Source organism: Pogona vitticeps, chromosome 10 (genome assembly GCF_051106095.1).
Source record: "Pogona vitticeps strain Pit_001003342236 chromosome 10, PviZW2.1, whole genome shotgun sequence".
Classification (NCBI taxonomy): Eukaryota; Metazoa; Chordata; class Lepidosauria; order Squamata; family Agamidae; genus Pogona; species Pogona vitticeps.
Window position 1 is genome coordinate 24,083,578 of NC_135792.1, and position 12,199 is coordinate 24,095,776.

Sequence of the window (12,199 nt, forward strand, 5' to 3'; positions counted from 1 at the left end):
TATAGGAGGTTTGCCGCCCTGAGTAGACCATGCGTCTAGATGGGTGGGGTATAAATAAATAAATAAATAAATAAATAAATAAATAAATAAATAAATAAATAAATAAATAAATAAATAAATAAATAAATAAATAAATAAATAAATAAAACGTCCTTCTTTTATTTCACAGGGACTTTGTTAGATCCAGAAGGTCTGTACGATGAAGAAGTGTGCACTCCGGATAACCTTCAAAAGTATGTACTCTTCTGTTTTTTCTGGGTGCCTATATTTGAGAGCCAGTGTGACGTCATGGGTAGAGTTTCAGATCAGGCGCTCTGTGTTCAAATCCCACCTCAGCACTGGTAGTACGGCTCGTTAAATATCTCACAAGGCTCAAAAACCCTCTTAGGTCCGCCACAAGGTAGACGTGACATGGCGACACAGAACAACAGCTGTAAGTCGAAACAGCCGTTAGTCAAAATAGCCTTAAGTCAAAATAGCCGTAAGTCAAAATCATGATTACTGTGCACGCTATCAATATAACAGCTCGAGTTTTAACTTCTCAAGTGCAGCAGTAACAAAATACTGCTTTGACTCACTGCTGCTGTCGTTTTATTCCTTTAATTGTTGCCTTTTAATTTTTTAGCCGTGCAGGGCTCCACAGTACCACATCAGCCCAAGCGGCTCTCTGTAGGAACCACTTATTGCAACGGCCTGAGATTGTTTTTATGTCCCTTCGAGTTATTTTGTAATTACTGTGCATTTTTACTGCAGTTCAGCACCATCTGGAGGAAAGGCAGGATACAAATTAGACGGGGGAGGGAAACACCCATGTGGCTAAAATATATTTCCTGTGAAGAAAGTTTATAGCTTGAGAGTAAGAGAGAAAGAACATAAAATAAGCATCACGAGATGACTTTCAGTGATCACTGCTCTCTTTGCAGTAATGAGGGTGAATTGTGAAGGGTGTGTGTGTGTGGGGGGTTTGTGGGGTTCCTAGGATCTTCTAACCAGTTGCTTCTGACCCATGGCAACCCTTTGCATCAATGGTCCTAAGAAAGTGCTGTCCGCCACAGTCCTGCTCAGATCTTGCAAACTGAAACCCATGGCTTCCTTTATTGACTGAATCCATCTCACATTGGGCCTTCCTCTTTTGCTCCTGCCTCCCGTTTTTCCCAACCTTATTGATTTTTCCAGTAGGTCTTGTCTTCCCAGGATATTCCCAGTGTACAATAACCTAAGTGTAGTCATTTTTTTTTCAAGTTCAAGTTCTTGGAAACATTTGAAGGGAATCCAAATTAGCAAATGTTATAAAATGCTTTCTCCATCCTAGGTTTAAATAAACTCTGGGGAGTGCTGAGCAACCAATAACAGACCGGGATTGGGCAATACATTTGTCTAAAATATGCACATATTTTTCTAAATATACACGAGGGAACTGTGCAAGCATGCAACCTGGAAACTCTCAGATATTTTACCCCATAGTAGAGACTAGAGATGGGTAAGAACCACAGGTTTGGCAGTTCACACTAGTTTCCCCGAAAATAAGACAGGGTCTTATATTAATTTTTGCTTCAAAAATGCATTGAGGCTTATTTTCAGGAGATGTTTTATTTTTTGCATGTACAACCATCTACATTGATTCAAATACAGCCATGTCATTTTCTGGTTGCTGCACAAGGGTGGAGGGCGGGGTTTCACTCAACTGGGGCTTATTTTGGGGGGTAGGGCTTATATTACGAGCATCCTTAAAAAATCACACTTGGGCTTATTTTCAGGTTAGGTCTTATTTTTTGGGGAAACAGGGTAGGACTACACTGTGTTTTTAACTGCTGGAAAGATGTAGGCATATTCCAAAGCCCAGCAAGTAAACTCATAAATCACTGGGTTATATTAAAATCTATCATTAAGTTTTTAAAAAGTGTCTCAGATATTTCAAAGCCTAGTTTGTCTCCGTCATCCTGTTCAATTCGCCTTCAGTACCCAGGCACAACTGATACATTCTCTCGTCTCTTTTAAATTGGACCATCATTTTAAAAAAATGAACTGAGCTACTCCCCAATACCTGCCTGAAATTGCTCCTGTCGTTGGCAAACTAGATTAGCCTTAAAATAGACCCGTGTGCGGAAATCATTCAATAATAAAATTTGACCAAGGTAAGAAAGCTAATTTATCACCCTGTTTGTATTGGCATCGATAGATCTGGAAAGAGCCTAGTAAATTACACTTCCATTAGACTTCCAGCACCAACCCCTGGAAATCTATTAATAAAGTTAAAGAGGCTACAGTATTAAATACATCAATGAGAGCGTCTACACGGACCCGTTTCCTTATTAAAGAGGTCAATAAATGCTGCGGCTACTTAGTTACGATGTGCCTCTCTTCCTGACTTGATTTATAGGGCACTGTTTGGACAAGGAGTGAAATGGAGGCCATTTAATTAAGATATTCACAAATCTAGGATGGATTAACTGCTGGTCTCTTTCATTGAATGTCACACCATTGTACGAAGGAGTACCAATGCCCCTCCGCGACTCAGATTTTATTGTCCTGTTTGGTGTCCGGGTGGCAGCATCCAAAAAATGTCCTTGGTATCTCTTGACCATTCTCCTTCAATCTGATACACAAGAATTGACATTAAAAAAAATTAAAAGAGAAAGAAAATCCCAACGAAATTCTTCAACTCGAGCAAGGACAGGAGGAATCCTAAAAACCCGAATTGCATAGAAGCAGAATTAGAGCTTTCCACAAAGTTTCGTTCAGCTTCCACCGTCTCTTTTTCTTCATCTGAAAAAAATGTGGAACGTTTTTTTTTTAAATCACACCATTGTCCAGCTTTGGACCTTGGAAAATACGGATTCACGCTCCTTTTCTTCCTTTCCGGTCCGTCCTTCCTTTTCTCGAAGATTAGCAGCAATGTTGGCAAGCCTTTCGGTCCGAGTGCCGGGTCTGAATCTGAGTGTTTGACACCAAGTCCTCAGTTCCCCGTGACTGAGTCACACACCAAAAGTCATCTGAAAACAAGAAAGGAAAAATGGAAGTTTCTTGCTTGAGGAACTGAAGCGTGAAACGTGAGGACAGATCTCATCGGAGCCTGGGTTCTGAAGCTGCCACAACATTGTGAACATCGCCGTCTTTCTGCCATCTATCCCAGCCAGTCTTGAGCACGAGAGAGTAATTTATCAGCTTTCTCCCTCCAACTATCTCAGTAGTTATCCTGGCAATTTTCAAGTTGAGTGCTGTCATATTATCAGGCACATTATTTTCCTGGTAGCGTCAGGGTGGGGTGGGTGGAGAGGAACATCTCCCCTGCGTTCCTTTTGTTTCTTTTTTTAAAAAAAATATACCACACTGTTTCAGGACGTGCTGTCAAGGTGAATTGCCTTTTAAAATGTTCTGATAACGTTGGTGGCTGCTAATAGCAAATAGGCGCCTCTAGTGATTTAATTGCTTTGGCTGAAAAACTACTGAAAGCCTTTACTTGTCAGCAGTGCCTGGATGCAGCCGAGTGATCTTCGGCTCCTGAGGCCACCAGCTCCCTAACAAAGCTGACCAGCTTCTCAAACTTTCTTCCAGAGAACCTTGGTGGTTCCTCAGAAGCTGGTAGAGCAGATTCTCTGGAAGCTTCCAGAACCTTCTCCTGCTGCGAGTGGCATGAATTCAACCTCAAATGTTAATCTTCAGTCCACTCTAGATTTTGGAGAGGACTGGCTAACGTCACACTGCAGAAGTACGTACATACAACCCTCTGAAGCCACCTTGAATCTAAAGCAATATGGGAGTGGCTGGATTTCTTGACAGAGATATGGAAGGAGTTCCTGAAGGCAGACATTTTGAGAACCGCTGCTGATGTAAAGCTTGGGTGAGCAACGTGGAGGTTGCAGGAAGCATGTGGCCTCCAGACGGCAAAAGTATGAGTCACTTCTGGATTTGCAAAAAAGGGTCTCCCTTGGTTTTAAATGCCCAAGAGAGCTCCATAATGACCAATGGCCTTTCTTCACATCCTCTAGGCCAGCTATTCTCAACGGGAGCCCTGGGTACCTGGGGGCCCTGGAGCATTCGAAGAGGGTCACGAGTGGAAACAATTTTTCACACACCATCTTATAATATTCGTTATGCAACTTATACAGTGATGCCTCGCAAGACAAATGCCTCACAGGACAACAAAAAAAAAAAAAAAAAAAAAAAAAAAACTCGCAAGACAAATGGTTTTGGCAATGGGGGTTGATGACTCGCAAGACCAATGTTCCTATGGCCGTGCTTCGCAAGACGAATGTTTTCCGTTTTTTGTTCCTGCCTCATGTTTGCTGATTTTTAAATGTTTTTCTATGATGTTAAAAAAGTTAAAGTTTTTTTGATTTAATTTTTTAAAATCATCTGCACAATATGCATGGCTTTAAATAGCACTTAATAAACCCTTTGTAAACCAAATTTGACTTTGTTCTGACTTTTTTTGCCCATAGGAACACATTAATTAGATTTCAATGCATTCCTATGGGAAAACGTGTTTTGCAAGACGAATTTTTCGCAAGACAACATTAACCGCAGAACGAATTAAATTCATCTTGCGAGGCACCACTAGATATACAACTAGATTTCTTTCATGTTGCGTTCATGGCCATAGCCAAAAGAAAGGTTGAGAATGGCTATTCTCAGTCACTGTCTGAGATACTGTATTTTGTAAAAAAATAAATAAATTGGGAGAACAGGATAGATATCCAGATTCAAGAAGGGGTGCATGTAGCCTCTGGACATCTGGACGTTGCCTCCTTCATTGTCAAAGAAGGGCTGGGTGGGGGACCGGTTGTACCCCTTCCCCACCACTGCCCTAAGCTGGCTGAGTGATGACTTTTCCCACCCAGTGGGAATCAGCTTTGCTTCCTCCTTTCCACTATCCTTCTGGGGAACTCTCCCCAGAAATCTCCACAAGATTCCAGGTGCCTTTGGAGGGTTGTATGTACTAGAGATGGAGAAGTGAGCACCTATTACCATCAACCGGAACTTCCAAACGCTATCGGACAGCGCAGCCAACTTCGTTGCACGGGCAAGATGAAAAAGGTTGCTTTCTTGAACAGCAACTCCCAGAATTCCCCCAGGCAGCATGGCCACTGGGAGTTGCAGTCCAGAAAAGCAACTTTCTTTCTACCTTTCTTCCTCCTAACTCTTCCCCATGCAAGAGGAGCAAAGCCAGGAAAACAATCTCTGCTGTTTCCGATCAGGGATCGGAGATAACAACAGGGATTCTCTTTCTGCTAAGGGTTATCCAAGTGGGGCATTGGGAGGGGGCCAGCTTATCAAATGACCTCCACAGGCTGCTTGGAGAAACTCTGAAGGCCAGGCATAAGTCCCGCTTCCCAGCTGCAGACATCTTTCGAGTGATTATAGCGTGGAAAATAAAATATAGCAAAACAGACCGAGCATGCCTCAGCACTTTCCTCGGCTTCTTATTTAATTTGCTGTTATAAAGTGGAGATAATCTGATATTTCGAAAGAGGTCAGTTCCATCATAGGAAAAGCTTTTTGTTGAATAAAAAAAAAATGAACTTTTCCCCCCTCCTTCCCCTCCCCTCGCTCAAGCAAGCTGAAGAATGGCCTGTCAACGCGGCTGCTAATGATAATTAATTAGAAAATGGCCCCAGAATGCAACCATTCCGCCTAACGAAAACAAACCTCCCACTTCAAAATTTCAAATGCCAGCTTGGGGAGCATCGATCGCTTTTGATTCCTTGATACTGAAGATAATCAGAAGTGGCAAACGGGCAGCACGTCATTAAGGTCTTTAGGGATAAGACTTCGGAACATGTTAAAGCCGGATCTCACATTTTAAAGGCCTGCAAAAGCTGGGAAACAAGAATCAATGGCAGCAATTATTTTCCTGTGTTTCTAATTTTCCTGAAGTGGAGATGCAGATGTTCACGCTTTACGATTCCATTCTTCTTATGGAACCTCTCCCTCTGATCCCTCAATGTTGAAGGCACAATCTATGCCTCGGTCACAAAACCCAAGTGGCAATTCCTTCTTACAAAATACCATTCGAAATTGAACCTCATCCTTCATGGATTTTTTTTAATTGTTTAAATCCTGCAAACCTTTACACTCTTGCTTGGGAGTAAGCCACCTCCAGGACCAGGCTTTTAGAGAAGCCTACTGCAAGAGGCCTGGGACCGGGCAGAAGTACACGTGTTCGCATTAGCCACACATCCATTGTGTGAGAGCAGAAGGTTAGAGGACCCTTTCAGGATTGAACATCAGCGTGCATCACAGTTGAAGGTCTGCTGTGTGAATCGTCCCAAAGCCTTTTGCTGGCTGAGGCCAAAGAACAAGGCGGTGGTCTCATACTCTGCTCTACATATAGAAGATGCTTGGACACAGCCAGTTGAATTGCCGTACTAATGTTAATGGGATACATCACCACTAAACCTGAGGGTAGCAGGCCGGTTGAGAGTATTGAAGGGTTTTTAATTTCTGGTGAAATTCTCTTTTTGATACCTAGCAGAAATACAGAGTGTCCCTTTCCCTATCTTTAGTCTGTTAGAAGCAGTGTTGCCAGTTTGTTAATTTGCTGTTGATCTGTTTACAACTGTAAGTAAAGTTTTTTTTATTCTTTCTTCCACAAATGTCTCAGAGTGAGTTATTAAGACTTTTAAGTGCCAGATAACGAGGAAGGGGTGGACTCTACAGAACTTGTAGCTATTCTCCTCTGTGGTTCTCTGCACTTCTACTGTGTAGCATAAGGAATTTTACTGGAAATTCTGAACTCTGCAACTTACCTTCCTAGTTGAAATGAAATCTTCGCAGTAGCCATTGAGGCCACTACCTTTTCAGACAGGAAGTTGGGTCTATCTAAGCCAGGAGCGGATAATTTAGGTGTCTGTGAGGTCTGGGGGTGGCAAGTGAGAGAATTATGGGATTTGTTCTCCAAAATTCCAAAATGCACATCTCTAATAATGTTTCCAAGCTCTGTCTGGCAATTGCTAGCATAAAATAGAAATTTGGAAAGAGAGGACCCGTACTGTTTTTAGTAAAGCCCTCTTTCCTCCCCCGTGTATGTGTTCACTGTGATAGCAATAGTTCTTGTTGAAGTGTCTGGTGATAGACCAGCGACACTGGTGGCTTCTGACCCAACATCTGTGTGTCATTTGTGAACCAGGACGATGGAAAGCGAAGAAGGGCGGAAACGTTACCTCGTCTTTCCCACCAGTAAGAGCCACATCTCGAGCCAAAAGGGGAGGAAGGGGGCTCTGAAGGGCAATGGGAGACGGATTGACTATATGCTTTACACGGAAGAAGGCGTCTACTTGGAGTGGAAAGTGGTAAGTGGCCTCCGTGGGAGAATGGCTCAGACAAGGAGAAATGTTTCCACATTCAAAGGAAGGAGGTCAGCAAATAATGCTTCAGTGGCATCTGGTTCAGAATATTAAGTCACTCTGAGGTGATATTGTTCTGTTTGTCGAGGTAGCTCAAGCCCCAGATGTGTTCCCTTGGGGGGGGGCATTTCTTCACCGCTCGACATGGGTTCATCTCCTCAGTGCCCCAAAATCAGCAAGTACAGATGACTATCCAGGCCGTTTTTGTCACAAAGACCAGGGGTGGGGCTAATCTGTGGCATCAACTCCTCCAAGGAATCAGGCAGTCCTTGAAGGAAAAATAAGATGTATTTTGCAAAAACTTTCATGGTCTGCATCTATTGGAGGATGGTGCAGTTCACGAAGGATTATGCCACAAACATGTTTTGCTCTCTTAGCTGGACTCTAAGGTTTTCAATATCCTTTTTTAAAAAAAACAAAAACTTTTTATTGATCCCACAAAACCAAGTTAATTGTGATTTGCAAAATCTGAGGATACGCTTCGTTGAAGAATAGCAGGGCAGGATCTCTAAATATCTTCTCTCTTGAGAAATGATAAAAAATCTGATTATTCTGATTTGCAGATGAGGCATCCAGGTTTCGGCAATTTAAGAATGGGTCTTAAGTTAATTTTGTGTTCAGGCCTTCTGAAGGGCATACAAAGACTCAACATTTAGCAGGACTCAAACAAAAGTGACAGGATACAACCAATATCCACAACGTTGTTTGGCCTTCTGAGACACTTTTCTTTTGTCGTTCCTCTACAGGAAGTGGAAGAATTCAGTTTCATCACCCAGCTGGCAGGACTAACAGACCACCTGCCCGTCGCGATGCGTCTGATGGTTTCCACCGGAGACGAGGACCCTTAAAACGAAGACCGGCCGTTTCGAGGGTTTCAAAGGAGAAACTTCCAAACTTGTGACGGAGATGTGAGAAAACAAGCAGTGGAATTGTCCGGATGTAACCCCACCACCACCACCACCACCACAATGCCCAATTTGTGGACGCCTCAAGATGGACCGAGGTTCGCTCTGACCATCGGTAGCTGTGACTCCACCTCTTTTTCAGATTTCCCCTCCATTCGCATCCAGCCAGGAGGATGTTCAAAAGGGAAGCCGAGAACATGCGTGAAGGCAGGCATGGGGAGGCGGAGAAGTGGGGCGAAACCCCCCACCCCACCCCGGCAAGGGTCACAAGTTGTCCTGGCAACCAATACTGGCAGGCCTGTATTTCTATACTTTCACTGTGGACTGAAAGGGACCTAAAACAAACGTCTCGATTTCTCTGAAACAGTGCCATTCTTACTAAACAGTGTTTTTATACATATATACATATATACATATATATATCTATATATCTATATATATATATACACACACACACACACACACAAACATATATATACATATATGTGTGTGTTTGTTTGTGTGTGTATATGTATATATATGTATATATATACTGATATATAGCACAATTTAGTTTGTAATCAGTCTCTGTGTTAGTGCTGTTCCCAAGCTTTTGCATCATTTCTTTATATGCCTTGAACGAGCTAATGCTTATTTTTCTCCTTTTAATTATTCCCTTCTTTTTCTTTCCTCTTTTTTAAAAAAATAGCCTGTTAATGTAGTCGCATGCCTGCATCGGAAGCACGTTGGCAGCATTGCATGGCACTTACTTTGAGAATGGGGCGGTCGTGGCGCGAGGAGCAGGGTGGGGGATCGGGTTGGTCGAAGGAACGCAGGGAGAGTTCACGAGCAAAAGGAACACAAGTTTCACGTTCACTAGCAAATGTTGGAAAGGATGAAGATCGCTTTCTGTACGGGCTGCAGTTGAACTCACAGAGTAGAGGTAAACTCTGCCTTGTTCTTCAAGAAGTGCTAGGGGAAATGTTAGTGGTGTTGATGTCGTTTAGGAAGACATAGGTGAGGAATTTGGTCCAGTTTTCATCTGGGCACCAAAGGAGCTTCTTGGGGTGCTGAAAATCTTTGGGGGCGAGTCTTCGGTGCTTCAGAGAGCTGCTGTTAAATATGGGGCAGGTTTGCTGCCCCATCACGTAAGAGTCTGTAAAAAAAAAAAAAAGAGACCAAGTTATAGACATGAGTCAAAGGGTAATAGTTTTCTTGGACTTTGCTTCCTCCGTTTTCAGTGAGCAGGCTCGCCGCCCAAACAAAGCGGACAAATGCTGCGATCGGAAGGCCTCCTCCTCCAAACCAGCTCATGAACATCTTGGCACGGCCTCCAGAAAATCAGTATTTCAGTGGGATAGTTGGTGTGAATCTTTCTTCCTCAAATACTAGTTTTCTATATCTAGGAAACAAGGCAGGATAGAAACACGGAGCTGAAGAAATTCAACCATCAGCTTTAACCTAAAGCAGTGTATTGTCCAGGGAAATTTTTTTTATCACTGGATTCTGATGTACAATAGGACCCTCTTATCTGCAGGATAGCATGTGCCATGCCACTTATCTGAAAACGTTAAATTAAAAAAAAAAAAACCCTAGAAATACATATTTCCACAATGTCATTACTAGATATGGCCACTAGAGGAAGCCAGAGACCTTATTATGTATAGACACATGATTATCTGTGGTTTTTGACATCTGCAGGCAGGCTTAAGGATGATCCCCTACGGATACGAGGGTTCTGCTGTAAATAACTTGGTCCGGTGACTTAAGAGTGAAGTTGTCCGCTTGAGTTGCTAATTCCGTCTGGCTGAATCTCACCGTTTGGGCAACCATCTGGAGGAAGCATAACTTGGAACAGAAGTTACTTGACAAGTTACTTTCTAAAAGTAATTTGTTCCTGTTACTGATTTTTTTTTTTAAAAAAAAAGCTGATTGACGTTGTTACAGTGTTGGAGAAGTAATCCATGGCATTCCTTGTTGAATGGCTGATTGTTTTTTGTTTCTTTTTTTTTGTTACTTTCTGTTACTTAAAAAACAACAACCCTCAGGTTCATAAGAGAAGGGCCTAATGCAGGAGGAGGTAGAACTGCTCTGGTTGTGAGCAAATCTAGCCTTGTACATAACAGGAAGACTAGAGGGGCACGCAAGGGTCTGCCTTCCTTCAACCCCAGGATGCTGCCATGTGACACAGGAGGGGTGGTGGTTTCTCCTCTTCAGACAATGGGTGAGTGAACGTCATTCCTCTTTCATGACAAGAACATGGAGCGTGAGCAGAACTTCGAAGTGTTGACCATTTGGGAGGACAGCTCTGAGCTTCCCCCCCCCCCCAAGCTGGGAGTGGTTGTCCAGAAGGAACAAGCACTATTTCCATGCTCTGAATAAGAGGAACAGCCAAGCCCTAAAGGTTCAAGGAATGTTCCAGGGCAAAAAGACCAGATAAGAAGCCCTTTGGGACACAAGGAGGAGGAGGAGAAGGACAGACCTTAGGGGTGGGAGCCCCTAGACCATGGTCTCATTGTGTACTGATGTCATCCAGTTCGTATATGTTGCTGCAGAAGCCTCTTCTCCAATGTATACAACCATGTGGCAGGGCAGGCTTCTTCGGTGGAAGGAACAGGTATTTTTTCTTCTGCCCACCTGTCTTCTGCATGCAGGTGGAACAGGAGAAGAAGGGGGACAGTAACTGCCTATTCTGAATTAGACAGACATGGCGCAGTGTCATGAACAAAGGTTTTGTCTTAGAAGGTTGGCTTGTCACTTTAAAAAGAACGAGAGCTCACACTTGCAGTTTGCACCTCTTCACTTTCTTTTCTAAATTTTTTAGTTTTTTTAACAAACACACAAACTCAAAAAAGACAATAAAAATTCAAGCATACACTACAATATGCTCCGGAGATTCACTATTCTTGTGCAATACAATCTCTCTCTCTCTCTCTCTCTCTCTCTCCTTCTCTCTCATTGATCCCATGTTTCCCTGAAATTATTATTTTTAACATACCTCTTCTAATTTTCACATCATAAGTCAATCTACCATTAATTGCCATGTTCCTTCCTTCCTTCCTTCCTTCCTTCCTTCCTTCCTTCCTTCCTTCCTTCTATTGATCTGACAGGAAACTGATGAGGTGTAAATATGGGAAATGTTAATACTGATGACCCAGTGATAAGGTGATAGGGTAATCTACCACTAATCTCATATATATAAGAATGTTTGAAATTCAAAATTCAGAGGATGATCAGGGAAGAAGAAATACCCCCCTCCCCATCTTGAACATCATGTCCTGACTATCTACGTCATGGAAACAGCAGCTACAGACATGCCCCGTATCTTTTCAAGAATGTATCACAATTAACCACATGGGGGAAAGTCCATTTGAATCATTCCAGACTGAACACATAAAAGCCTCCCAGTGAGAGAGAAGCAAAGCCATTCTGGAAGCAAAGAAGGGATGGTCTGATTCAAATCAACCTTTGCATCATAGGGTCAGTTGAGAAAACAATACTTCGAATCCACCTGTTTTGTAAGTGGAGCAAATCCCGCGGTATTTGAACATGTAGTCGTGGTCTGTGAGTCTCCATCTTTTCAAGTGACAGCCACAACTTCTAGTGCTTGTATCACATTATATTGACAGAATACTGTCCTCTCTCAGGGAGGTATTGCTCCTAAAAAAGGGATGCAAGATGGTTCCCAATTTACTTATCTTTTAGGCAAATTTTGCATGTTGAGAAAAAAACTACATTATAAAAGAACACAATCAGTGATACATCACAAATGACATTACATTGGCTGCAACCAGAAAACACTCTATAGTCTAATGTCAATGGAGGGTATGTAGTTCTTGTCCTCAGTGCCACCCCCCACAAATGTACCCAAGCTCAATGGTTAGTGGCAAAGAGTGGGGAACCCCTTTTGCTAACATTCAGGCAATTCTCCTAGAGATGGACTATATTGCAGCTCTACTTATGTATTAT

General features: G+C 42.7%; 1 protein-coding gene across 4 annotated transcripts in view; it reads left to right on the forward strand.

Annotated features, from left to right (window-relative positions):
• SMPD3 (sphingomyelin phosphodiesterase 3) overlaps positions 1 to 11,200 on the forward strand; it is a 120,995-nt gene extending 109,795 nt beyond the window's left edge. For all 4 annotated transcript variants that reach the window (XM_020805710.3, XM_078380515.1, XM_072980457.2 and 1 more), the window contains exons 7-9: positions 170 to 233; positions 7,130 to 7,292; positions 8,093 to 11,200. In XM_020805710.3, the coding sequence (XP_020661369.3) occupies positions 170 to 233; positions 7,130 to 7,292; positions 8,093 to 8,194 (329 nt within the window). In that variant the 3' untranslated portion in view covers positions 8,195 to 11,200. The remainder of the gene's footprint in view (positions 1 to 169; positions 234 to 7,129; positions 7,293 to 8,092) is intronic.
• Positions 11,201 to 12,199: the final 999 nt, after the last annotated feature.